The sequence below is a fragment of the Lissotriton vulgaris genome, chromosome 7, assembly GCF_964263255.1.
Source record: "Lissotriton vulgaris chromosome 7, aLisVul1.2, whole genome shotgun sequence".
In the NCBI taxonomy this organism is placed as follows: domain Eukaryota; kingdom Metazoa; phylum Chordata; class Amphibia; order Caudata; family Salamandridae; genus Lissotriton; species Lissotriton vulgaris.
In genome coordinates this window covers 616,096,957-616,124,910 of record NC_141695.1, presented here as the reverse complement: position 1 = coordinate 616,124,910, position 27,954 = coordinate 616,096,957, and the positions used below count along the sequence as shown (strand labels likewise).

The window sequence follows — 27,954 nt, the reverse complement described above, 5'->3', positions numbered from 1 at the left end:
GGCGATGAGACTCCTAACAGAGATGGAAAGCGAGGGACCCACCCAGTGTGCAAGCGTGGACCCTGTCTCTACTGTCGTGGGGCCGTGCGGAGTGGACCGCCATTAGGAGAGAGGAAACAGTGGGACTACACAAGGAGCCCATGGCGGAATGTTGGGAGGGCATGCTCAACACACTACAGGCAACAGGGACTGGCATGGCTGTGGAGGGGGCCGGGGGCGTGAAGGGCGGAATGGATAACCATGAGGAGGGGCGCATGGCGAACACCAATAACAGCAGCAATGAAAGCAGTAGTACTGACACTGATGCGCAGGCGGGAGCTCACGGCCGGAATGCTGTGAGGGTTTAGTAGACATGGGGAACATGTATGCGCCAAGAGCGGGGGGCAGAGGAGTGGGGGGCGCGGGAGGCCATTTAGATAAGATGAGGGAATAAACACACATTTACTGACTGAAGGAGAGGGAGGGGGACCTCGGGAAAGGGAATGGGGGAACGTTTGGTATTGAACACAGGTGATGAAGCTGTATCTCTTTATTACTGGTTCTTGCAAAAGTTGTGGTTACAACTGAGTTATGTATAGATGAACTGGCACTCCAGGTGGAGAGGAGACGCAAAGACTCGCACAGACTATGGCCATGTACGAAGGCCCGGAACTCAGACGCCTGACGTATATGTCACACTATATTAGCGCCTTAATAGCAAAAGGTGTTGTCAGAGTACTGATAGCAGAACACTGGGGATAATGTATTTGATGTACATGATGTGTGAGCTGAGTTGTTAAAAATGATAAAAATGCCAATAAAAAAAAAGAGTTGACAAAAAAAAAAAATGAGAGCAGGCAACTGTGCCTTCAAATTTAAAATGTTATGCGTCGAAGATATAATATTCATGAACAGCGCTGAGCAGGCATGCCAGGAATTAACAGATCAACTAGCCGTTCCCCAACCAGCCTTCCTATTGAAGTTGAGGGAATTTATAGAGCGCACGTATACCAGAAAGGTTCCTGTGAGTCCACTCACAAGGATGATCCATGAAGCGGGTCTTGCCTGCTGTTTTCCCACAATCACACCATCCTTTTGGTGACCAGAAGCACACACATGCTTCGAAGATTGGACACATCGGCGGGTGTTAGCTTTGTTTTTCCTTTTCGCACCCCCAGCTGAGAAGTCACATTACCTGAGCCTCTTGCGCAGGATGTTATAGTTTTACACCCTGCTGGGCCCATTCCTTCCTAAGCCCCCGCTTCAGCCTGGACAGAGATTGTTAACAAAACAGTCAACTTCGCAACCCCTGCCACACTCTCTGAACATGTGTACTTACCTGAACCAGAGGCACAGTGTTGGTCTTGTCACTCGATCCCTGGACTTGATTGTCGACTGAGCGGCACAGAAGTATTTAAGTGTGACTGGCAGAGGTAGGAGGCGTTCTTAAAAACAAGCTTATAATCCATATTTTCAGACATTCTGTTTGTATGACCTGGGTTTAAAGCAATAATCGTTTATATACTTCAAAACACTTTGTTTTGGAAAAGTTCAGCTTTGCCACACTTTTCGAATCATCATTGTTTAACTAGTCCACCATCAATGAAATCTTGCTTTACCTCTCAAAAAGAAAGAAAAGTCTTGGAAAATGGACTTCGGGAGGTTCAGGTCATTACCCAACCCTTACCTCAGCTACCACCTTCTGGGGACCGCAGTCTTACTGCTTTGTCACACAGTAACTGCTGATGAGGGTACATCTTTTCAGGGGTCAAAAATTAGGTTTTCAGGGAAAGGGAATGGGATTGGGATTGGAAATTCCAAGTGCATGTGATTCAGGACCCCAAGAGATAAAAGTAGAGCTTTCATTAGAATAATCTGCATGCTGCATGGAGAATGGTGAGCGCTTTATACTCTCCCTTCATTGGTGCAACAAGCATGTATCAAGAGCTGGATTTCATATTAGAACGTGAGGAACACTTTGGCATACCTAGCGTGCAGGGGGAGCTGCTGGTTTCCCCCAACAGACAGCGGTCTCCATTGCTACTGACCACATAAGTTCGGGGAAATCCGTGTGGTGAGCGCTATGGCCTCACAAAACTAGGTGGTTGCAGTTGCTCTGGGTCTCTGATGAGCAGGAGCAGAACCAGCAACAGTTTACCAGGAATCCCCTCTGTGTCCCGTCCCCCCCCCCCCAACCCCAACCACCAGCAAAGAGGAGGCGACGGACCGTGTCGACAGAAGCCAGGTGCCATTCCATGAAATTCTCTTCTGGCCAATAATTGTAAGGACCCTCTGGAGCTCCCCTCAGCGCGGTCCCCCTCCATGAAGGGAGAGGCAGGGAGCCTTGCTCCGGAGGGCAGTGCTGTTTGACCCAGCTGGGGGCCTGTTGGGCCCCAGAGGGCTTCAGACTCATCTGAATGTAGGGTGAGTCCTTCTACTGTTGGCAGCTGCACTGCACGCTGGTGGGAAGCTGCATTGGGGCACCAAGTGGATGGGGGTTCCCAGCGAGGTCTCTCCCAGATCTGTGCCGTGCCGTTCCCCCCAGGAGTTCGAGGCTGGACCTTGGCGCCCTTTTATTGTTTATTTTATTTTTATTGATTTATTTATTTAATGCGTTTTTATATAGCGCTGACTTTACCCGAAGGTGTCAGAGCGCTTCACAATTGGGACAGTAGTGATACATGAGGAGAAAATTACATGAAAACAAATTACAAAATCAAACGTTAAGTTACATGAGGCAAAAGTGACAATTGTGAGCAAACAAAATACAAGAGGTGGCAAACGGTACATTACAGGTGGAAAAAGTGACATATGTGCAAGTTACAAAGGCGAACAAAGTACAAGTAGAGGTATAATACTGCAATAAATGGCAGATACTCAAACACAAGAACAAACGTTACGTTACACGAGGCAATGGTGGCACTTGTGCATGTATCAAAAGCATGTATCAAAAGCAAACAAAATAAAATACAATTAGCCCTGCCCCCTCTTCACACTGTGACATCAACATTTGTAAATTGGCAGGTACGGAGTGACCAAATCATAATATTAAGTGCCATTAAACTAATCACTATGCTTACTGGAATTATTAATTTCGACCTATAATACATTGCATTAATAGGAAATTCAGAAGTGTTACTAATCTTGCCTGCCCCCAAGGATGCAACACATCTTCCAACAATTCCCGCAGACTCTTGATGCTGCACTATGCTCATTTTGGCAACTACAGTAGAAAATAGTAACAATAGAAGAGAGGTTTTCATTCACGGTGGGTAAATATCCTCCAGACAGGAAGAGCTTGCGTTGAATGAAATAAAGAGAACCCGTTTTCGAGCAGTCTAGAGCCACCAACTTTGGGCAGAGGCATAGTTATCGAAACGGCAGGTATTTTTGAGTAAAGGTCGCAAAAATAAATAGGGCAATCCGACATAGCCAGTGATGCTCGCTTGTAATAACTGCCCCAAAATATCAAAAAGAGAGAAAAAAATCACTTTAAGGGCAATTAGAATAGTCTAAACTTATGCTGCATTTTTTTTAAGGCAGAAGCATAACTGCTAAGTTAAAATATATATATACACGGGACATTTTCCTAAGTCACATTTACTTGGTACCGGCCCCTGATTCTCAAAGCATGAACACATGTGCGGTATTTCTCTCCGAGGAAGGTGGCAGCCGCTGGTGAAGGACAGGAATATACAGCCACCTAAATCCATCTCCACGGCTAGGAGCACCAGCCCGCTGTGAGCTCCTTCTTGGGGGCAAGTTTGTGTGCACTACCTAACTGCTCCCTATTCATGCCTTGACGATTGTGGTGTAACTATGGCTGCGGGCAGATTTGGGCTCCCACAGTCGCACTCTAGAAAACAAAAGATATTTAGCAAGAGGGAGCACTTGCTAAATACAGTGGCGGTGCGAATGCTCTTGGTCATGTGTGCGCGCCCCAGATACAACAGTGCGCGCTCGGGGCACAAAGGTGCGCGGGCACCCAGGCGGGCGGCTTCGTGGGAACACAGTTTGCGACCCACTTCGAAAGGGTGTACTCCCCGGTCTGCACCCGGACCAAAAATGACTGCTCAGAGTACCGACAGGATTTTGCGTTGCCCACGTTGTCCTCGGACCAAAGAGACCACCTTGAAGTAGATTTCACAGAGGTGAAAATCCGGAATGCCCTTAACTCCTTCCAGTCCGGGAAAGTGCCTGGGCCTAACAGGCTTCCAGTAGAGATATATAAAAGACAGGCGAACGTCATTATTAACCCCCTTCTTCGGATGTATTCAGAAGCGCGTGAGATAGGTAGGCTCCCCACTGATCAACGAGAGGCCACGATCGTGGTCATTCATAAAGCAGGGAAGCCGGCGGACCACTGTTCCTCGTACCGCCCCATTTCACTCATCAACGTGGAGGCCAAGGTCCTGGCCAAGGCTCGAGCAGACAGATTGGGGTCTGTTATTCCTGATTTGGTACACATTGACCAATCAGGGTTTATGCCCCGTAGGGGCACCCGCCACCACCTGTGCCGTTTGTATGAGGTACTTTACATGACCAAGGATGTTGGGAACACCCAGACGGCATTGATGGCGTTAAGATGCCTCGATGGAGTTCTACAGCATTGAATGGCCCTACCTGTTCATGGTGCTCTAGAAATTAGGCTTTGGCCCGATCTTCTGTAGTTGGGTGCGCCTTCTGTATGAGCAACCTACGGCTCGAGTGAGGGTCAATGGCGCCGTATCCAGGGCCTTTCCCGTTGGAAGAGGCACCAGGCAGGGCTGCTCCCTGACCCCTCTCCTCTTTGCGCTGGCTCATTGGATTAGGAGGGACAGGTCAATCTGGGGTTTGGAGCTAACCGACGAGTGGGAAAAGCGTATTTCCTTATACGCTGATGATATTGTGCTATATATGGCACGACCGTACCACTCGAAAGCGTAGGAGTTACACCTTTGAGTTATTCGGCAGCTATTCTGGCTACACAATTAATTGTGCCAAGTCAGTGATCTTCCCGCTGTCGGGCCCTCCTTCTCGGATCTCCACTATGTGTCCCGCCTCCGTGGCGACTGGCGGGTTTAAATACTTGGGGATATACGTCACAAGAGACCAGGAGGAATTCTTTGCTAGAAACCTTGAGCCCCAACTGGCTCCCCTTGGGGCTGACGTGAGTCACTGGCGATCACTGCCTCTCTTCCTCATGGGCCAGGCGGAATTATTTAAGATGCTTGCGCTGCCGAGGCTCTTATATATACACTGCAGAATACACCATATCCTGTCCCACCGATTATATTTAAACGAATATTGCATGCGGTACGGACATTGCTGTGGGATGGTGGGCCCCCGAGAATAGCGCTACACAAGCTTACCAGTGGGGTATACAATGGTGGCCTGGCGCTTCCAGATGTCAAACTGTATTATTGGGCCTCGCAGCTTCAAGTGGTCAACGACTGGGTATTCACTGCCAGTTCTGAACCTGCTTCTAGAGTGGATAGGATGGTCATGCGGGGGGGGGGGCACTGTTAGCCCCTTCTCTATGCCCGGAGATCGCGGGTGTAGTGGCCCGCACACACCAGGGTAGTAGATCAGTGCTGGAGAGAGGCAAATAAGTTCCTGGGGTGGACGGACACACTGACTGGTAGAACCCCTCTATGGCTCAGAGACCAGTTGAGAGAGGTGACAAAGTTGACCGGTTTCAGTGGGTGGAAGTTAATTGGCATTGAAAATATGGGAGACATTTGAAAAGAGACCGCCCACGAACGTTTGCTTATCTCAAGAAGGAATATGACCTCCATGACTCGCAAAGCTACTACTACATAAGTCTCATACACGCCATACGCTCATACATATGCAGTGACAGTGTTGTGTAGCATTTGAGAATCCGAGCAAAATTACTGATCCATGCCCTTATATAGGTACAATTCACATTGCCCTTATATAGGCATAGAAATCATAACCATATTTAGACATAACCCATGCAATTTAAATACAGGCATGGGTACTTCCACTCGTTCTAAAAAGCCACAACGATTTCTTGGAACACTCTGCTTCAGCAGTCCGGGACATCCCCTTGCTTGAATATTGATTTGTCCTAGAAATCATGGCGTTCTCAAAGAAATTTGAAGTGGATGTGGATTTTGCACATCTATAATCTAATATAAATTCTCAAATGTTCAGTTACTTACTAAAATATTGCGTGCGTCGTGTGACTCATGTTAGCCTAACATGTGGTTAAAAAAAAACTACCATTCCCTTGGGGTTCTTTGGTGACGTTATTATGTCCGACTTTACGTCAAACAATGTACCGTCAAGGTATAAATATGCCTACACTTGCCCTAGCAAACACACAGTGGTTCGTAGCAGCTCTACTATCTACTTGCCCGAAGCAGCTCGCTACAGCAAGTGCAGAAGGAATCAGACCCTCCAGCTGACGCACTGACAGAGAAGCTGTCCTTTCTCTCGCTGAGAATCCAGCTCCAGTGTTTCCAAGCTCCCCTCGCAGGGTGTTGGGAAATCGAGTCCCGAGACAGATACCAGACCTCCGACATTCTAAAACCAAGGTACGGAGCGGATTAGACCCCACGAGAACTCTTGGTTAGATTCTTGGCAAAAACAAACTAAACCTATGCTACACCATACTTACTCCTTCCCTCGTACTAGACTTAGGTTAGGTACATTGGGGTAGGCCTATTTTAGAAACACCAGTTGAGTACTTTTAGCTTTGTTATTTATGTATGCATTTATCTACGGCTTAAAAACCATACAATGCTTTTACAGTATTATTTTATAATACTCTTCTTACTGTACGCTTTATACTTTGCAACTAGTATTATGATTGTAGCAGTTCATTTCTTTTGCATGAGAAAGAAGACTGTTCAATAAATCCTTTTATTGAAAACGCCCTTCTCTCTATTTCTCTGTGCCTCTGATGAAATGAAGCATGCACGATTGACTGAGTGAAATATCCATCTATTGTTTCCACGACTCTGAAGATACGTTTAATATTGGGGAAACAAAGTGGTCATGTTTATGCGGTTGTCAGAAACGAATACGTTCTTGTGTATTCGAGAAAGCTTCTAGTGACCTCTGAGCTAGCTACACTCACATTTAAGTCTAATATATTCTATAGAGACCTAGTCGACATAAGTCCATCATCAAATCTATAGGATATATTATTCCAATGCGCAGAGCCTATTGGGAATATAGGAACTATACTACATGGCGCCCAACGTTTGGTAAGGCACTAATTTAACGCTAGATACTAGAGTAACTCAGCCGTGCTTTTCACAGAGACCTCTTTTTCCCGTAAAATACTCCAATAGACGTCTGGAGTGGGTAAAAGGATAAAATATCCGCCATTACTGAGTAGGACGAAAATCCTATGTATTAGTTTTTGGTTTGTTCAACGTTGAAGGATACAGTGTTCCAAAATATTGAGCACCTTATCTTTGTTTCCTTGAAACTTGCTCTGCAAACTTTCATTAAACAATGTCGCGTAACGGCGACAACGCAACCGGTGGAGCTGTAGCAACTGCAAACCAACAGGGTTTAGACATTACAGGTTTCCAGGAAACCGACCCGGATACGATAATCATCCCGGAAAATCATCACTATAAAGCTTATAACAAATGGCCTATCATCTAGAGGTGGTAGGGTAATTTTTGTCATAGAGGCACATGAATATCGGCAGACAGAGGTATTCTATTCATGGATTGTCTTCCCTGAAGCAAATCCAGTAACACGTGTTCCACTTGTACAACGTAGAGGAACCTCCAGCGGAATATACTCCTTTCGAGGATGCTATAATTAAGTGTGACTTAACATACCAAGAGCATGTGCTCTGGTTTAAAGGTAACCTACAACATCAAAATCACATTACCAGGCTCAGTCCACTAGGTAGACAAGGAGCAACATGGCTGGTTTTAGCCAGCTATACACCACATCCTGCCATTGAAGAAATGTCAGGTGCAGAACTATTAGTTCAACTAAAACAACTAATCAAAATACATAGGTGTTAGACCTGTCTGGCTTTTTGGCGTAGTCCCTCCTATTTTTTTTATTTATTTTGTCCCCTTTTTTCCCCCTCATACCCTTGATAATTTTTGTCCACTGACTTTTTATAGGTGTTGGCCAGGGGGATAGGTGTTCTTTTTCCCCCTCATAATTTTTCACCTCAGGCCCAGAGGCCTGTTCTGACAGGAAAGTTGGAACCACACAAAATGGTGGCTACCAACTGCCCTAACTGTCACATTCAGAACTTGGCCATAGCCTAGCATAGGGCGTTCTAGAACCTTATGGTCCATTCTGGACCACTGAGGGTCAGCCTATATAAGGCGGAATGCGGGGCAGCCATTTTGTCTTGCCAGAGAGAGTCAGCTGGAGGACAGGCTGTAGCTAAGAGTGGGAAGAGGCTAGACAAAGGGTTGACCTCCTAGACTGGGAAGCTACCTTATTGATCCACCCCCCTACCCCCTCTGGGTTATTTGTCCTGACCCCGCTGTTGAGGGTTACTGGAGACCCTGGGCGCCTGTCTAATCCCTTGACTGGAAGAGTAGGGAAGTGACCAGGAGAAGGAGACTGCAGCACTGAAGAGTGTAGTCCTCTGCCCAGCATAAGGATCCCAAAGAGACTGTTCCAGTATAAGGATCCCAGTGAGACTGTTGCAGCAAGGGTCCCAAACGAAGTGGGGCTAATCCTGGTGCCCCTCCCCCTTGCTCAGTTCATTAATTGGTTGCTGACCGACTGCTGGAAACCCCCCCCCCCCCCCTAGCGCCACATCCCCACCGTGTCCCTCTTCCTACCTGTGGTAGTGGAGGCAGTGGGACGAGGAGCCACTCTGCTCTGGAATCGGCGTGTAGGTGCTGAGAGAGAGCGGGGGCAGTGAAGTGACCGGCCGTACTGCCCCCCTGACCGGCGCGGGTTAAGCGGCGCCGTGCGGAGCATTGGCTGGATTCTGAGGTGAGGAGCCGTCCTGAAGTGGTTTCCCCGGTCCTCGGAGGTGAGGAGAGAGAGGGGAGGCGCTGACGCGAGTGCGCGATCTCCAGTGTGGAGACGCTGCTTCCTCGCGCATGCCCAAGCACTGTAGTATCCCGGGCGCAGGAGGGGCCTAGGATCGAGCAGGCCCGGGTGGACGCGTCCTTCCTGTGAGCGGGGGCAGAGTGAAGCAGCATCAGAGCGAGCGCTACTGCGCATGTCCGCGAGGGTATTGGCCCCGCCGAGCATCACGAAGGAGCGCCGGCTGCCTCAGTAGTCTGAGTGAGAGTCCCGCCTTCTCCCTCTGCTCGCGCGCCACGCAGAGGAGCTGGCCGAGCAGGGAGGGGGAAGCTGAGAGGCCCGGTAGTGGCCTGAGGGCATTTGGAAATTGGCATACCTTCCACTCGAGCGCCAAGCAGAGGAGCTGGCCCGAGTAGGGAGGAGAGAGCAGGGGAGCTTGGAAAAGCGAGAGAGAGAGCCTTGCCGCACTCGTTTCCTTGGCCGGAACGGTTGTTTCCCCCCTTACCTCTGGCGCAGGAATATTCCAGCTTCGTGAATCACAAGTAAGGAGGTAGACACGTGGGGGAGTGACTTCCACACAATTAAGTGGTGCTCAAGCCTGCAGGGAGACACATTGGTCATTAGTTGTGTCCTTCCACAGAGTGAAATGGTGAGGGGAGTAGCTTGAGAGAGCAAATAGCAAAGGAAGGTTGCTGGTGTCAAGGTAGAATCCGGTAATTTTGAAAGCTTCTGTAACTGTGTACGAGAAAGAAGGGGCTAGTAGTGCTGTAGGAGACAAATATTGTGTACTACATAGTAACCTTATCTAACTAATTCTGAGATTGATTAAAAATGTACTAGGGATGTTAATTGATGATTTAAGTTAGCATTTCTATAGAGATTGTAACAATTTCATGACTGAAACTGTACTGAGTGGTAATCACTAAAAGGAAGTCATAATAGCAAAGTTTAAATAAGTATAGAGCTTAATGAGATGTACTGCTAATTCTGTTTAATGTGGTGATTTGATATTTTTGAAAGTGCCATTATTGATTTTCTGGCAAATGTAATGTAATTTGGAATCTAACTGATAATTTGCTTAGCAGTTTAAGAAGTATAATTGCCGATACTAAAATATCCTGAAATGTCCTAAGCTGTATATTTTGACAACAAAGAGAATATTATTTTTATAAAGCAGTACTTATTTTTCCACATTTTGGTGTAGCGTTTTCTTTTTGAGTGTCATTGCGTGGTTTTACTATTGGGTGGTCTGCAACCTTCACACTGTGCCTCTGAAATGAATGTCTTGCCCTAGGCCAGGCTACCCCAGGTTCTAACAATAGGCAATTGGTTCAATATATCATCCAGACTCTTAACATAATAAATGTATTAATAGATAATAGATTTATTATGGGACAACATCCAATAATTACAAATAGAAGGGTCAAAAATTTGAAAGATCAACTAATTCATAGCCATTTTAGAAAAAACAAAAAAGATGGAACATGGCTCAAAACTACGGGATTTGTAAAATTTTATGCATGCAAAGCGTGCCAAATTGCTAAGCCAACAAAAGAAGTGGAATTGGCAAATTAAAAGACATGGGAAATTCGAGAATTAATCACTTGCAAAACACAATATGTGATATATGTGGTGGAATGCGCATGCCCGCTGAGATACGTGGGAAGTACTGTATGTGAACATAAAAAGCGAATAATGGAACACATCCGAACTAGGGAACATCAGGAGAGAACAAATGCAGTGGCGAAGCACATGGAACCCTGTCACAAAAATGACTGGAAAAAGCTTAAATTCTTTGGAATTGAAACAGTGGCTACGAATGAGAGAGGCGGAGATAGAGAAAAACTGTTGAGACAGGAAGAATCCCGCCATATTCTAAATTTACGAACATTGAGCCCACATGGGTTAAACCAATCAGATGAATTATATATTCATTTGTAAAAGCTTCTCTGAAACTATTCTAAGAAATTACCCTAAGTGTTTTGGTACTCTAATGCAGGAGGAAAAAAGGAGAACATAAACTCTCTATGAAAATAATGAGATTATTTACCCACTAGAGGGTAATAAGGAGAAATCATCCGCGCTTTCTGCGATGAAGGAGGTGAAATAATGGGAGAATGTGTTATGAAACCCCACTGGAGGGATCAGAACATTAGTATTCCCTTATGCAGAAAGAACGTTATGGCATTAGAGTTCTGAACAGAACAAAACAAATGGGACAACAAAGTTTTAATTGAAAAAGAAAAAAAGTAAAAACTACATCTCCCAAAATGCATTAAGGCACTTGTATCACCCGACAGGAAGTGATGTAATATTTAATTAACTATATCTCATTGCTATGTGTATATACCGAAACAAGTAGATCCTTAATTGCACTTTGCCGCATTAAGAAATGTAAAGAAAATAAAGAAAAAATTGCAAAAGCGACCAGGGGAGTGCGACCCGTTTGTCCCTCTGGCGAGAGAGGTTGTGGGAAAAAAAAAAAATATATATATATATATATATATATATATATATATATAGCGTAGCTGAGCATGATTACTCAGCACAATCGTCAGCGATTTTACAAATCTTCCGCAAAAATTGGAAAGTGCTGAAATTAGATACTACCTAGGAAAACACTTACCAGAAGCACCCCTAATCACATACAGAAGAGGGTCAGCACTTAGTTCCCATCTGGTGAGGAGTCATTTCTCCAAAAATCCAAAAAGGAAAGACACTATAACTGGATACTTTCCTTGCATGAACTGCAAAGCGTGCAGAAATGGACAAAAAGTGAAGGAGTTCACTATTCCAGGCAGGAAAACTAAAAAGAAAATAAACAAGCTCATGAACTGCAATACTGAATTTGCGGTATACGGTCTGACATGCCCATGCAGATTGAATTATGTAGGGAACACGATTCACCCGGCAAAGAAAAGAGTGCTCGAACACATGCGTGCTATTAAAAATCGGGATACTGTATATCCGGTGGCACGCCATTTTCTGGAGCACCACAAGTCCAATTCAAATCTACTCAGGTACTTCTGTACGGATTATATCCCGAAAGATGAGAGAGGAGGGGACAGAGTTAAAAAACTGCGGAAACTTGAGTCCAAGTATATAATGGAGTTGCAGTCCAAGAGTCCCACAGGATTGAACAATGAAGAGGAACTATGGGTACACATATGAAGGCAGTGACATTTAGAACAAACCAGTAGTAGGATTCTGGAAACAAGAAAAATCTGAATTGAAAACAGGGAGAAAGAAAAAGGAATGATTTAGAACAGCACGCCACACCAGATGGAAAGTAGGGGTGGGAGGATCAGCACGTAACAATGGAGATATAGTCAATCAATCAATCAATCACGGCATTTATAAAGCGCGCTACTCACCCGGGAGGGTCTCAAGGCGCTGGGGGGGTATGTTACTGCTCGAACAGCCAGGTCTTGAGCTGTTTCCTGAAGGAGAGATGGTCCTGGGTTCGCCGAAGGTGGGTGGGGAGGGAGTTCCAGGTCTTGGCTGCCAGGTAGGAGAAGGATCTTCCTCCGGCGGTGGCTCTGCGGATGCGTGTTACGGTGGCGAGGGCGTGGCTGGTTGATCATAGCTGGCGGGTGGGCGTGTAGAAGGTCATGCGGTCGTTGAGGTACTTGGGGCCCAGGTCGTGGCGAGCATTGTTTGCGTGGTCAGGAGTCTGAACGTGATTCTCTTGCTGACGGGGAGCTATTGCAGGTCTCTCAGGTGTCCGGTGAAGTGGCTGTGTCAGGGGATGTCCAGGATGAGTCATGCGGAGGCGTTCTGGATGCGCTGGAGTCTTTTTTGAAGTTTGGCTGTGGTTCCGGCGTAGAGGGTGTTCCCGTAGTCCAGTCGGCTGGTGACGAGTGCCTGGGTGACGGTCTTCCTGGTTTCGGTGGGGATCCATCTGAAGATCTTGCGGAGCATGCGCAGGGTGTTGAAGCACAAAGATGAGACGGCGTTGACTTGTCTGGTCATCGACAGGGAGGAGTCCAGGATGAAGCCCAGGTTACGTGCCTGGTTCGTAGGTGTGGGTGCGTTTCCCAGGGCCGGTGGCCACCATGAGTCGTCCCAGGCGGAGGGGGATGAGCCTAGGATGAGGACTTCCGTCTTGTCTGAGTTCAGTTTAAGGCGGCTGCTCCTCATCCAGTCGGCGACGTCTTTCATCCCTTCGTGTAGGTTGGCTCTGGCGGTGGTGGGGTCGTTGGTGAGGGAGAGGATCAGCTGGGTGTCGTCGGCGTAGAGGTCATATTGGCGTGCGAAGGCTGCGAGGGGGCTCATGTAGACGTTGAAGAGGGTTGGACTGAGTGATGATCCTTGTGGTACGCCGCAGATGACTTCGGTGGCCTCGGATCTGAACGGGGGAAGCGTACTCTCTGGGTTCTTCCGGCGAGGAACGAGATGATCCACTCCAATGCTTTCTCTCGGATTCAGATGTTGCTGAGGCGCTTCACTAGGGTGCGGTGGCAGACTGTGTCGAACGCCGCAGAGAGGTCCAAGAGGATGAGGGCCGCTGTTTCCCCGTTGTCGATCAGGGTTCTGATGTCGTCGGTGGCTGCGATTAGAGCGGTCTCGGTTCTGTGGTTGACCCGAAACCCGGACTGCGAGGGGTCGAGGGATCCATTCGTCTCGAGGAAGGCGGCCAGCTGTCTGTTGACGGTCTTCTCGATGACTTTGGCCGGAAAGGGAAGGAGCGAGATGGGACGGTAGTTCTTGAGATCGGTGGGGTCCGCCGTTGGCTTCTTCAGGAGGGCGGTAAGCTCGGCGTGCTTCCAGCTCTCCGGGAAGGTGGCGGTGTGGAAGGAGGAGTTGATGATGTCCCGGAGATGGGGTGCGATGATGGCGTCGGCTTTGTTGAAGACGTGGTGTGGGCAGGGGTCGGTTGGTGATCCGGAGTGGATGGAGTTCATCGTGCGGGTGGTGTCTTCGGTGTTGATCGGGAACCAGTTGCAGAGGGTGGTGGTTGCGGGCGTTGGTTCGGCGGTAGGGTGCGTGGTCTGTGCGTCAAAGCTGTGGTGTATGTCTGCGATCTTGCTGTGGAAGAACGAGGCGAGTGAGTCGCAGAGGTCTTGCGAGTGAGTGATGTTGTTGTTTCCGGCGCTGGGGTTGGAGAACTCTTTGACGATGCTGAAGAGTTCCTTGCTGTCGTGGGCGTTGTTGTCCAGTCATTCTTTGAGTGCCGACTTCTTGGTGGCGCGGATCAGCTGGTGGTGTTTGCGGGTGGCGTGCTTGAGGGCGGTCCTGTTGTCTGTGGTCTGGTCGAGTCGCCAGGCTTTCTCGAGGGTGCGGCAGTTCTTCTTGGATTCCTCGAGTTCGTTGGTGAACCAGGGGAGATATAGACATTCACCACATGACTAGTTGCTGATAAGAATGGAGGTAGACAATGTAAGTAATTGCCTATTTTCGAAGAAATGGCCACCTCACATATCCTTATGATCGCTTTATTTTGTCCGGTTTGGTCCTGAGAGGACCGAGTTGCAAAGATGAGAGAGGGGAGACTCCTATCAACAATAAACTGAATTTATTAGAATACACATGGCTTAGGCTAAATGCTCATCCAGGCCTAGATTGTCTGAACAGGGACTGAGGATCTCTGATATGAATTGTTGAAAGGTATAACAATTGAACACTATGATAATGAATTGTGTCGAAAATGAAAGTAGTCACACCCAACTATGAATTGCGCCTATGTTTACAAATGTATATAATGTGTATAATCACATTGATGGATATTGAGTGGTTAAAAAGTGGCAGTACATTAAGAACAATGAATTCGATATACACTACAAAATGGCCACCACGGTAACACAGAGAAAGTTTTATGTGTTTGCCCCTCGTTGATTTCAACTTTCCCTATTTTTTCACGACATGAACTTTATTGTTTGTTAAATAAATATGTTACATTTCATTACCTACCCGACATTGACAAAGGCGTGTAGCCGAAACGCACCTGTTGGGCTTTTTTGTTGCGGAATAAAATTGAAAAAATTCCCTCTGGTGTGCGCCTCGTTTATGGTCCGGAGAAAGGGAGCATCGCACAGGAAAAATATATTATATATATATATATATATATATATATATTTTTTTTTTTTTTTTTATTTCAAAAGAGCCTCCGCGCTTAGAAATGCACTCCACAAGGAAATGTTCAACAGAACCCTTTATTTGCAGGACGCGGTTCAATAGGCCAGGCAATTTATCCCCCCTACGCGTTTCAGTGCCACCTGCACCTTAATCATGGGGCTCCAGGTAGTTGGAAAACGGGGACTGGATTTCCAACTATATGACCCTATTGGCACGTGTCTTCCAGTAAACAGCATGCCGGTAGTGGAAGTCCCGATTATTCTCCCCCAGTGGAGTCCATCTTGCCAACAAAAATTCATCTGCCAATGTTCCAATATTCACAGCCCTCCGGTGGGCTCCTGGTTCATGAGAACCGCTTCCTCAATTTGCGGCGGTGCAGTTCTCACGGCTGGAGCTGCCGTGTGTAGAAAACAAGGACTGGATATTGGAACATTGGCAGATGAATTTCTATGGCAATACGGACTCCACTGGGGGAGAATAATCGGGACTTCCACTCCCGGCATGCTGTTTACTGGAAGACACGTGCCAATAGGGTCATATAGGTGGAAATCCAGTCCCCATTTTCCAACTGCCTGGAGCCCCATGATTAAGGTGCAGGTGGCACTGAAACGCGTAGGGGAGATAAATTACCTGGCCTATTGAACCGCGTCCTGCAAATAAAAGGGTTCTGTTGAAGATTTCCTTGTGGAGTGCATTTCTAAGTGCGGAGGCTCTTTTGAGATAGCTAGCTATATATATATATATATATATATATATATATATATAATCTAACAGTGTTAAAACGGTGTTCCTGTGGTATCTCTGCATGAAAGGAAAGAGAATAATTCTTGGATTGAAAATCTTGGATCAAGCGATGTCATATTGGATTATGCCAATAAATTGTATTGAAGGTTCTGAAGAGACCAGTCACTCTGTAGGAATATGTGGATGAAGCACTTCACAAGAATAATTAAAAAACTTGGCTGGTCCCATGTCTAAAAAGCTGATTCTGAGACATGTGCAAAATACCAGGCTTAGTTGAAAAGAGTGTTTTCAGCCAATGTTAGACTCTAAGGGCTCGATTACGAGTTTGACAGTGTGGCAGCGGGACAGCCCTGCCGCCAAACCCATGTGGAAACCAAACCGCCTGCCGTATTTTGACTTTTTAAGTAATTGGTGGGCTTTTCCTTTGGCGTTCCCATGGCTGTGCCTATAAAATAGGCACTCCTATGGGAACATCAAATGAAGCTCCTGCACGGTATAGACTGAAAATATGATGCTGTGCATGCACACATGTTGTGCATCCACAGGGCGTGGGGCACAAGGGGGCCCTGTAGAGCCCCGTTTCTTTCCTCACAACCAGTTTTCATGGAGGAAAGACCTCCATAAAAACAGTGGCCGTGAGGAAAGTCTCAATACGCTTGGCGGGACCACGGCGCTCCAGACAAGCATATAGGTGCCTCTGGATCGCCACACCACTGGCAGAGTCTGCAGTCTTAAGGCGGCACGATCAGTAGGGTCGTAATGGGGCGGTCGCAAGACCGCTACGTCACAATGAGTCATAATAGGCCCCTTAGTTAAGGGACATTTTTGATTTGTCCCAGCATATTTTCCCTTGCAAGAACTGCTTTAGAAATGTATGAACAGAAAACAATTAAAGAGGAGTAAACCAGTGATTTAGATGTGTGGTGTAACTGGAAACCATAAGTTATTCTGCATCCCATCCTTGGAAACTTGTAAATTGTATGTATATACACAAGTTAATCCACAAGAACAAAGTTTCAGATTGGGTGGTCAAAGTATAACTGAAAGAATATGATGCTCATATACCAGCAAGCAGAAACTCCCAATTCATGACAAAAATCACATATTTACAGAAATAAGAAATTACTTGGTAGTCAGGGTAAGCCAATAAAATTTGGGGGAGAGAAGGCAAGGTATGACAATACAGGGTCATTATTATGGCTGTCAAAGGGGATATTTAAATTCTTTTGATATTCATGAGTGGCGAAGTTGGCTTTTTACCTCACATTCAAGAGCCCATTACCAGCCTTCTGCACCCGCATGCCAGCACTACCAAGCTTCATAAACCTCATCGAAATACAACAAAAATTTGCCAACTGTACGCATCTCTGAAAAATGGGAGATACACCACACAACCACCTTAACAGCTGTTTGTCACAGAGCTTGTTATAGCAGACTTAGCAGCACTATAGCTATACACATTCAAGGCATAACAGACATGTGCACTAATCCTCGCTCATCACTCCGGGATGGAGTAGTCCAAACCGGACAACTGCAAACTACATTTTTTTTGTATTATTTTTATTAACATGTCCAACAATTTTACAGACAAGAGACCAAGACACAACCAGCCAGATATACTGTCACAGACGCCCCATTTTGTAAATTATGTTGGTAACAATTTTATATTAGTAACAGTGTACCCTGCAAGTAAGTACAACTCTTGCATTAACAAACCTATCAGGAGTCCCTCGCCCACTTGAATCTTAACGCCTTAACCGCAGCGGTTTTTCCACCACGGTGCAGGCATTCTGAAAGGTGGGCGGGGCTGCGTCGGCCGTTGGCAGCACTGGGGAGGGAGTGCTCCCGTCGGCCGTACAGAAGGGGTTAATCGGTCTATCTGTATTTTGCATTATTACCTGTAACAGTGAAAAGGAACATTCCCAGCAGGTCCCACAGAGGATGCCTCGTGAGGCTCTTCTAGTCTGCAAGGAGGTCTGAACCTCACTGGGGTGTTGAGCGTTAGTTAGCATCCCATCGTTTTTTTTTGGGGGGGGGGGGGGGGGGGGGGGAGTTTTATATAGCGCAAACTAGACCCGATAAATCCGGTGTCAGAGCGCTTTACATAGCACCAGATTTGTTACACAAGGACACATTCATATTTTCTTAAGCACTGGGAGATTAAGTGATTTGCCCAGAATCACAGGATGTTGAGCGTCATAGCCAAGACTCGAACCAGGTTCCCCAGCTTCGACGTCGACCGATATAGCCGCAAGGCTACATCCTCTGTCATGGTCTTCTTAGTAGCCTTCTTCCAGGATTTCATCAAAAGTGGCTAGAGACGTTAGGACTGGATTGCAGTCCCTGCCACATATCTTGCTTACTTATCCCCTCTCGCCCATTGCTCATTTATCTACCAGTAGGACAGGTTACTCTTGGGAGGCGAAGGCCCGCTCATTCATCACAGTTAACTGAGCTGCCCAGTAGTAAAACTGCTAAGTAGAAAGGACAATTCCCCCATCATATGAGCTCCTTGTTTGTGTATGTAGCACTAGCTTGGGCATTCCACCATCCTATAGGATCAGCTGTGACAGCCTTCCCATCTACCCTCTGAAAGAAGATATCTGGGACCTCATAAGCCATGTTTTGTAACATGTACAGCAACTTGGGAGTAAAATTATCTTATATAGGGTTGCTGTGTCCAACAGTGTCATAGGAAGGCTTTTCCAGTGGGACATAACTATGTTTAGCTCCTCTTTGATTCTCCCCAAATTGGCCTGTTGAAATTTAGCTAGATCAGTTGTTACATAGATCAATATATTTCCCATCCGGAACCTATTTTAAGAAGAATTCCCAAACTTCTGGTCACTGCCATGAAGTAATAGGGCAGTACTCTACCATGTTTGATAGCAAAGAATGGCGCAGACACTTCTAGTCCAACATAATTACGTATGTTGAAGCATACTAGTTAAAGTCTTCTGCTGCAGCTGATAAACCATGGGCTGATTTATCAGGACTGCAGCCTGTTCAGCAGCGGCCTTGCAGCATACTACAGTTGCTCAATGGATCAACAGTGTAGCCTTTCCTTGATATTCCTTCTATTTGGTTGACAAAGGTGCCAGAGATGCTACCTGGCCATTTTGTTGACTCTTTAGGGAACAGCTAAGTTTCTGCAGCCCGCCTTGGACTGGAGAGCAAACAACAGGCTTAGATGTCCAGTGAGAAAAGTCAGTGTTGAGAGCTTTCTGAAGACTAAGTGGTCAGACATGAAGTACAGAGTAAGAGATAAGAAACTTCAGTATCTGAGTGCCAAATACAAAATAAAGAACACCCATCCTGTCTTTGATGTACGATCTAAGGAACTAAAGTTTGTGAGAGAAGAAGCTGTTCTAGGAGTTATTGATGGCTTGCAGGAACCCAACTCATTGCATAGGTAAAGCGGTCCAAAACTGTAATACACAGTGGAATATTTACAACGTTTTAAGACTGTGTCTGGAAATTAGTACCGGTGAAGCGAAGCAATTGAAGGAGAGATGGGAGAATCACAAGGAAGATTGAAAATGAAACTAACTTTCACATTTTGAATGTGTCGCTGACAAGAGAGAAGTCTGGACAGAAGTCTCAAGTAGAGGAAGCTGCAGTAGACTTATCTCAATTAAATCAATGTTTGGACCATGATTCACCTGAAGGATAAAATAAAATCTTTCATAGAATTCGCCATTGATGGAATCCGGTGGAAGAATGCTTGCTAACTTGATGGCTAGTAAAAGGTTCTGATCCCGACAAAAAACGTAGGTTTCTGACTTGGACACATAAGTAGAAATGCTACTCTGTCCTGAGAGATCACAGATGTAGGTTATTCAAAAAAATTTTCCCCAGTACACATGACAAATCAAGCACGAGTGCTAAGGCCTAGGCATTTCGTCATGGTTTGAGACCTAGAGTTTAGCTCTGTGGTCTAGTGGGGTACAAAAAACAGCTCTCTAGTGAACACGAGACCACTCTAGATAGCCTTGGTCATACACATTAAGCAGTGGTGGGAGCGTACGATTTTTAGGTCCGGCATTAGCCAAGATCTTACAATTTTGCTAAAATTATGTCTGTAATACACATACTTACAGGTGCTTTGACTTAGCTCTCTCCATCCACTGGTATTTTATTGTATCATTCACATTTTTCCTCCACCCACTACTGCATTGAACAATTAGTCTGCCCACTGCAGTCAATGGTTAACTTCACTGTGAGTGACAGCAATCCACCCTTTCAAATAGAGCTCGTTCATACACTAAGTATTTTCCTTCAGTGCCAGGAACTACTATGGCAATGTGTGCTATTGTTAGCACACATTGCATTGTGGCAAAATGGGCTTTTGACAACCAAAAATACTTTTACCTTTAGTTTTCTTTATTTCCTTTATTAAATTGGCGGGGTCCCAACAGATAACCCAATAGTTAAAAAAAAAAATTTAAAAACACCATAGCAAAACAAGTACTATTAAAGCTGAAAGACAGAAGACCTTTTCTCAGTTCAGGTAGGAGTGGTACCTATAGGCCCCACAAACAAACACCCACGCCCTGCGCTAACATTCATATGTGCATGCTGTGTGACTGGTAGGAGGATTCAATTGTTTTTGAGTGAATGGATGCATAGACTAGTGGGATCTGATTTGGATACCGCAGGTAAAACAGCCCATGATGAAGGTTGCGGTACAGTCTCCACAGACAGTGGAGCTACATGACCTGCATTCCTGAGGTAGAGAGCATCCCCTTACACAAAGTTGTGAAGGATGATGGAGGCATGGCTGCCTTTATTAGTCACTTGTTATATGTTAGCAAGAATCTGGTGATTACATCTTCCTGTGCACTATGCAAGTTGAAAATTGGAAGGGGAGGCAAATCAACAGATTCTGTTTAATACAGGGAATCTAGGTAGGGCCTTGTCCTTTTGGCTCTAGCTGAGTGCTACTCCAGAAGGCTGATGATATTCAGGCGCAGTCTTCACGTTTCAGCATGCTCCTGTTTGGAGTAGTCCTACTTTGAGCCAACTGTTGTAAATCATTTAATTATATTGTTACTCTATCAGGGATGTGAAATTTCTATAGCCAGACTCCCAGTACATATTGTTTGGGGTCAAAGGCAACAAGTTTTCATGTGTATTTTGTGCTTGGGACAAGTGGGCCCAACCTCCCCCCCCTAAAGCACGAACTGTTGGATTGCCAGTTTGCAGTACCACATTCTGGACCAGGGAAGGGAATTGCCGGCAGTTAAGGTAATACTTGTGTCCATGTGTTAATGCAGTTCAAATTTGTATTTATGGTTTAGTAATGCAAAGCCTTTCTAATTAGGGTGAGTGCTCTAAGTAAATGTTGTAAGCTCGGACTCCACTACTGACAATGGTTCCAGTGTAAAAATGGGTATAAACATTTGCAAAGTTTAGCAATATGGGGCTATATATAATGCTCTCTGATTAGATGCAAATATTTGCAGAAGCTTGAAAGCAAGATTGATGATTCTTTACTTTCAAAATAAAATGTTCATTAAAAAATGCAGAGGAAAAAATCATTTTGCGAGGACTATGTAAAATTTTAGGTACCATTTCTTTGCAGCCTCATTTAGTAAAATAGATTGATGTATGCTAGTATATCCCACAAAATATTCATAATGTAAAATAAGTGTAAACACTCTAAATAAGATTATGGGTAACATAAAAATAAACAAGTACTGGCAAAGCCAGTTGGTCTGAAATTGGTGGTCAGCCTTTTAGTTTTGCCAATGTGTATTGTTTTGTAATGGTGTTTGTGAAACCTTATTAGTGTGGGAGCTGCCGTGCCTTCACCATTATAACAAACATTGGCAAAAGCAAAAATTGTTTTTGGTCTCAAAAAGCACACATTGCCACAGTAGTTCCTAGCACTGAACAAAACTTCTTTATGTGCTAATATGCTCCTCGTGGAAGTGCAGAATACGGTCACTCACAGTGAAGCCAGCCCATAGATGGAGAGAGACAGAATGTTAATAAACACAAAAGGTCATGGTTAACGCCACACCTAATTAGGGGCCCAATCATTAAAGAAAGTGTCAAAAGTGCATCCATGGTATATGTCCTTGAATTGAGTGCAGATGTATGGATTTCGGGAATTCACAAGAATTTACAGAAGTAGTCCAAGTAATAGTTCTCCTAGAAAATATTTGTCAACTGCTTTTAAGCATGAGCAAATATGCGTGTGTAGATTTGCTCATGCGAAAATCTCGAGTATGCAAGTTCACTTTCCCTCTTACCACTTTTTCACAGCCCTGGAAGACGTTTTATGTCTGCCATTGTCTCGGGTAAATACCCAACCTTTCTCAGTATGGGAAAAGATTAGAGAAGAGTTGGTGAAAACCCTGAAGACATGCAAGTTAGTAGGTTTGCATAGACTCAAAATGGTATTCCAGCCCTGGATCTATTGCTTACCACTGCCTTCAGACCCAGTATGTAGCTCTGCGTAACTTGGGAATTGCTAGTATTCAAACCCTACTATGGTATGAGCCCTGACATAATCAACAAGCATTGGAAATGCAATAGGTCTCGCATTAGGAAAGTTTGAGCGATTGTTATTGTAAATGACACTTTTTTATTTATGTGTTGGTTTTTAAAATAGCAAAATTAATAGCTTTGTCAGTTACAATGTCAATAGTTTTAACTTTCGCAAATGTGACACCTATAGCATTTGTAATGCAATGTGTGTTGTATTTACGTGACTTAGATGTATTGATATTACAAATCACAATGGCTTTTATTTTTGTAAATGATTAATACTTAATTAAAAGTTATTTTAATTTATAATGGCAATACCTTAACCGTTTGTAAATAAGTTTTGTGAAGATTATGTTCAGTGTATTTTATTGTGACGAAAATCCAAGCACATTGCATTTGCACCTACACACACACAGAGCCACACACACACACATATATAGATGTGGTGGATCTGGGGGATATGGTGGTGGTGGATGTGTTGGTGGATGTGTTGGTGGATGCGATGGTGGTCATGGATGTGGTGTTGGTGGATGCAGTGGTGGTGGATGCGGTGGTGGTGGGTGTGGTGAAAGTGGTGGTGGTGGGTGTGGTGGTGTATGTGGTGGTGGATGCGGTGGTGGGTGCGGTGGTGGATGTGGTGGTGGGTGCGGTGGTGGTGGGTGCGGTGGTGGTGGGTGCGGTGGTGGTGGGTGCGGTGGTGGTGCATGCGGTGGATGTGGTGGTGGATGTGGCGGTGGATGTGGATCTGGTGGCGGTGGATGTGGCAGTGTATGTGGCAGTGGTTGTGGTGGTGCATGTGGAGGTGGATTTGGAGTTGATGGTGGATGTGGTGGTGGTGGTGGATGTGGTGATGGTGGATGCGGTGGTGGTGGTGGATGCGGTGGTGGTGGTGGTGGTGGTGGTGGATGCGGTGGTGGTGGTGGTGGTGGTGGTGGATGCGGTGGTGGTGGTGGTGGTGGTGGATGTGGCGGTGGATGTGGCGGTGGATGTGGAGTTGATGGTGGATGTGGATGTTTAATGAGCAATTGCACAGCTGTGTTCCATTTACTCATGTGAAGTTGCACATCAGTTAAAGTTAGCACGTGGAAACGATTATTAGCAGGACTTAAAAAGAACTGGGTACTGTTGTAGTGCTGGCCAGCCAGCCAGCAAGAAATGACTGAACGAAAAGGACCCCATTTCCTATTTCCCCTTGTGACCTCATATTTATTAGGATTATTACTGTTCGTGATAACCTTTGAGAGTTTGTGAGCACTGTGCCTTTAGTGCATATGCGAAATTGAGACCCACTACTCCAATTCGAAAATGCGGTTCTTGTAGATTTATTAAGCTGCTCGCATTAAATCCAGCATTTGGATTGTGACTATAATTATACAAAATGAGATAATTCAGTCCGTGTTTTAATAGTCATTTGTTGGCCCATCAATTGGAGGTGGGAGGGTGAAATAGATCAGTTAGCCTAAAAAAATTCCTACGTTTTAATTTTTATCATGCTCCTGCGGAAATTGTGCGTAAAACAATGAAAGTTACAAGTTTATCATTATTTATCACGTGAACTATATCAGCCATGCGTCAGCGCCATTATACATTATAAGCAAGCTCTTTTCAGATGTGACTTTGAAATGACATTTAGGTAAGAGATTGAACTCCACACGTTACACGTGCTGGAGCGTGGTGTAATATGCCGGTAAAGGTAATTGTTCAGGCAGGAAGGTTTGAGTGTTAGTAAGTATGCTTCATTTGTAGCTTAAAAGAAGGCAGCAGTCACGTGTGGGGGAAGGGTGGGGTGCTGAGCAGAGTGCCTGTTGAAGAAACTGAATTTCCTTCAAGGAGACCCTTTCATGCGTGTCGCGCTCACTGTCAAATAATCGACAGCCCCAAGCTAAGTAAAATAAGTCAAACTTCAAGTAAAGCATATGTTTGGTGACTTCCCATTCCCCCTTTCATGAATTGCAGACTTGCCACCGCGAAAGTGATGAGTAAATAATTTGGGCGTAGTTGTGTTTTATAAAATATGGTAGTTTTAAATAAGTTACAGGAACATGTCAATTGGTTGGTACTAAAATAAAATCGACGAGCTGGCGGAGCCTGAATTCCGTGTTGTATGCTGGAGGGGGAGGTGTGCTGGGAGAGGGAGGGGGCTGCGACACGGCAGGCAGGGGAGGGGGCGGAGCGGGGGTGTGGGAGGAGTGCGGCTGAGGGAAAAGACGTGCAAGGCAGGCGGCTGGGGGCATGTGCACGCGCTTTTAAGCTCAATGCGCATGCGCATGGAGCTTAAATTTCACGGGCACTGCAAGGAATCGCCACGATTCCTTGCAAGTTGGTTAAAGAGTGTTTAAGCCCCCATAGTCTCGCAAGCTCGATGCGCATGCGCATCGACAGGCGAGACCTAAAAAGGCTATAGCAGGGCTCTTACATAATGAGATTGCTGCCATAATTTGTTGCCGCATTGCATGGAACAAAAGGGACAAATGGATTTTGTTACAGGACAAGTAGATTTATGAAGTAACCTACCCCATGGACAAGTAGATATTTTATTAAATTCCACACCCCTGCTCTATGATCATAGTCTCTTCTCTATGTTCTCATCTCCTATATTCCAGAATGCCTATCTACGTAGACCACCAGCTTATCTTAATGATTATTGTTGTGATTAATAGGTTATGTGATTCTTATTTTTTCCATTATCTTTAGATTCTTACTTCATTTGTTTCTGTCTCTAAAAGAGGAAGATGTGTTGTAAATCATTTAATTATATTGTTACTCTATGATCATATTCCTTTCTCTATGTTCTCATCTCCTATATTCCAGAATGCCTATATGCGTTCTGATTGGACAACTGATGTTCTACAAGAATCAGCTGGGAGTCTGGTCAGAAGGCGTTCGGTTGCTGTCCCTGTTCTCTGAAAATAAATTAACTATACTTAATTAAAGAAGTGCTTGCAGTCATCTTTCAACACCAACCTCGGCACTAACTTCTATGAGAACAATCAGAGTGGCCACAAAAAAAAGTTTTGAAAGCATCTAAGCAAAACACTCATATTGTGAAGTACAGAAAAGTGAGCGAAGTCTGTTTAGATTTCACTAACAGTTCCCATGGACATTTTACATCTGTTCATAATAAAGATGTGTATGATACAACGGTCAGTTTTAACACGTAGGAGTAAAGCAAAACGTCTCCATCTAAAACTCAACATGCAGACTCATATTCTAGTTTAGGAGATTAACAAAAATCCGGTATGGCCTATATTAATTATCAAAAGCTGGTTATTGCGGGTCAAATGAATTTATGATAATACTGAGTTCACTCTTCACCAAGAAAATCTTATTATCCAGGATGGTATCAATCTGAGTGCACCCTGATAAACTAATCCGTAACTACATAAGTATTAGACAGTGTGCAAGGGCAGTTTAACAAAATTCACTGGACTGAACATATTTCATAAATGAAATACAGTAACCATCGTGTAGGCTGTAAATGTAACAGTTTCTGAGAAGTCAGTAACTCCAAGTAAACTGGAGGCATTCCATACAAAACAAAAAAGTGTTCGTTCCCATTGACTTTAAATCTTTTGGAGAGCAACATTGCAAGAGAAATACGACATTCAGGACTTAAATGCATTATTAAACTTGTAACAATCTGTCAAAATGCAACATGTGAGCAAAATAAGTTTCACATACAAGACCACTGCAAAAATAGTTGTCAGGCAGGCGTGGTCAGCCCTACCACTCAGGCGCAGCCTTATGTCTCACTGCATTAACCAGAGTCTCACAGACGCTCAGACCCACGCATATAATAAGCCGCTGACTCGTGCTTCAAACACTCATGAAGTCACTGACACCATAAACAAACCATTCAGGAACCCACTGACACCCGGCTGCACGAGCATGTCTACATCCTATCCTGCCCAAAGACCCCACTATCACCCCTACCTCATAGAGTCAAGAACTTGCCAAAAACCAATCCCCAATCCGAAAACAACTGGATGCGTCCTTTATATAAACAATGAAGAAAAAAGATCCTCCTACTCGCACCACACCTACGTAACAGTCCCTGGATACTGCACCCAGACGTAAAATTACGGGAGGGTCTAGGTGACCGCATCCGTCTCGTTAACGGCGCAGCACTCAAGAGCCCCATTTCCGCCCGTTGCACAACGATGGAATAATTCTGGAAGCTTGCTGCACTCAGCCCCGTGCAGCACAGTTCCCCTTTAAAATCGCCACCCAGTGACTTAGAGAAGACGGCGAGTCCGATCCCGCCCATAAAGCGATCGACTGAGACTGTTCCACGGGTATAAAACATAGAGGGATGGCCTAGGTGTCTCCAGCATCCTAGCCTCTCGGTGACATTTATCCCTTCATCCAGATTCACTCACTCAGCCAGGACTCCAGACTCTCCCCTTCCGCCTCCGCCATCTTTACCGGCCGTACTCTCGTACAGCGTCTCGCGAGAGGTAACGAACCAACAGCATCAATAGTCTGGACCTGAAAAGGAAAGGCGGGAAAGGATAGTTTTCGACAAGATTGATTTTAACACACGTTCAACAATAAACAAATAGCACCTCTTTATAGCCCCCCAAAACCTGATTGTAAATAACCCCAGACTTGTAGTAAAAGAAAGGACCGACCCGTATTCGAAATAAAGATAGCGTTCATTAAACATCTCCAGTCTGAAATAATAGTTTTAAATAATCAGAAATAATGTAGTTTATTACCTAATTCCCACACCCTACTTAAAATATATTTTAAACATCCTTCAGAACAGATGGAAATAACAGACTTACTTTAAGGAAGAATGTTGGCTGAACTTGAATCACGTCAATTAAGGGAAATAACAGCGAGATTGTCAAACAATGGGAGAATTAAGCTACTCTGTCACCGACTAATGTATTAAGATTTGAGAGAGACCCCTTAGCACACCAGGGGAGTAGGGTACTTTAAACTGTAAAGAAAGTTGTTCCCTTGGCGGACAAGCTTAAGTTACAAATACCATATATTAGTATAGGTTATCCAAACATTAACACTGGGTCCTACACACTATAATACACCCACACCAAAGTACTGTAGCTCAAAATTTATTTTTAGTTAAAAAGAAAAAAGTTTTTTCATAGATATTACACTTTTTTTTAAAAACCAGTAACACATTGCGTGCCTGCATTAAAACACATTACAATTTCATTAATACAATTTTTACACACATAAATAATTAAAAACACATTAGCTTACAACAAATTTTCATTAGCATTAGTTGGCTATAAAGAGAAATCACATAGGGGGTGAAGCATACAAAGACATTCCTTATTAGTCATTAAATTTTGCACATCAGAGAACCTGACAATCAAAAAATCTAAACCTGGATCCGTTTTATATCTTGTCTACAGGGTAGATTTGTTTCCCTTGATTGTGCAGAGGTGGCGTCAACGCGTTTCGATGGCTTTTATCGATATTCTACCATCTTTATCAAGACTAAATAATCAGTCTGTCATTGTTTCTGGGCACTGGTTGGTTGCCACTGACAAAGTTTTTCCTGGTTACACATCAGTTAGTCGTTTTTTCAGGGATTCTCAAGTTTCAGTTATCCAGCCCTTCACTGTAGTATATTCCTTCTTTTAGCGAGTGTTTCTCCTCATAGGGTCCACCCTTTACTTTCCATTCGGAATGCACCTTATTGCATGCTATTTA

The 27,954-nt window shown here is 44.9% G+C and overlaps 1 protein-coding gene across 2 annotated transcripts in view; it reads right to left on the bottom strand.

The window, feature by feature from the left end:
* Window positions 1-26,713, bottom strand: part of GGA3 (golgi associated, gamma adaptin ear containing, ARF binding protein 3) — a 730,479-nt gene extending 703,766 nt beyond the window's left edge. Inside the window, exon 1 of one of the 2 annotated variants that reach the window (XM_086930774.1) lies at window positions 26,649-26,713. In XM_086930774.1, the coding sequence (XP_086786900.1) occupies window positions 26,649-26,688 (40 nt within the window). In that variant the 5' untranslated portion in view covers window positions 26,689-26,713. The remainder of the gene's footprint in view (window positions 1-26,648) is intronic. The other variant, XM_086930775.1, reaches the window with a different exon arrangement.
* Between the last annotated feature and the right edge of the window lie 1,241 nt (window positions 26,714-27,954).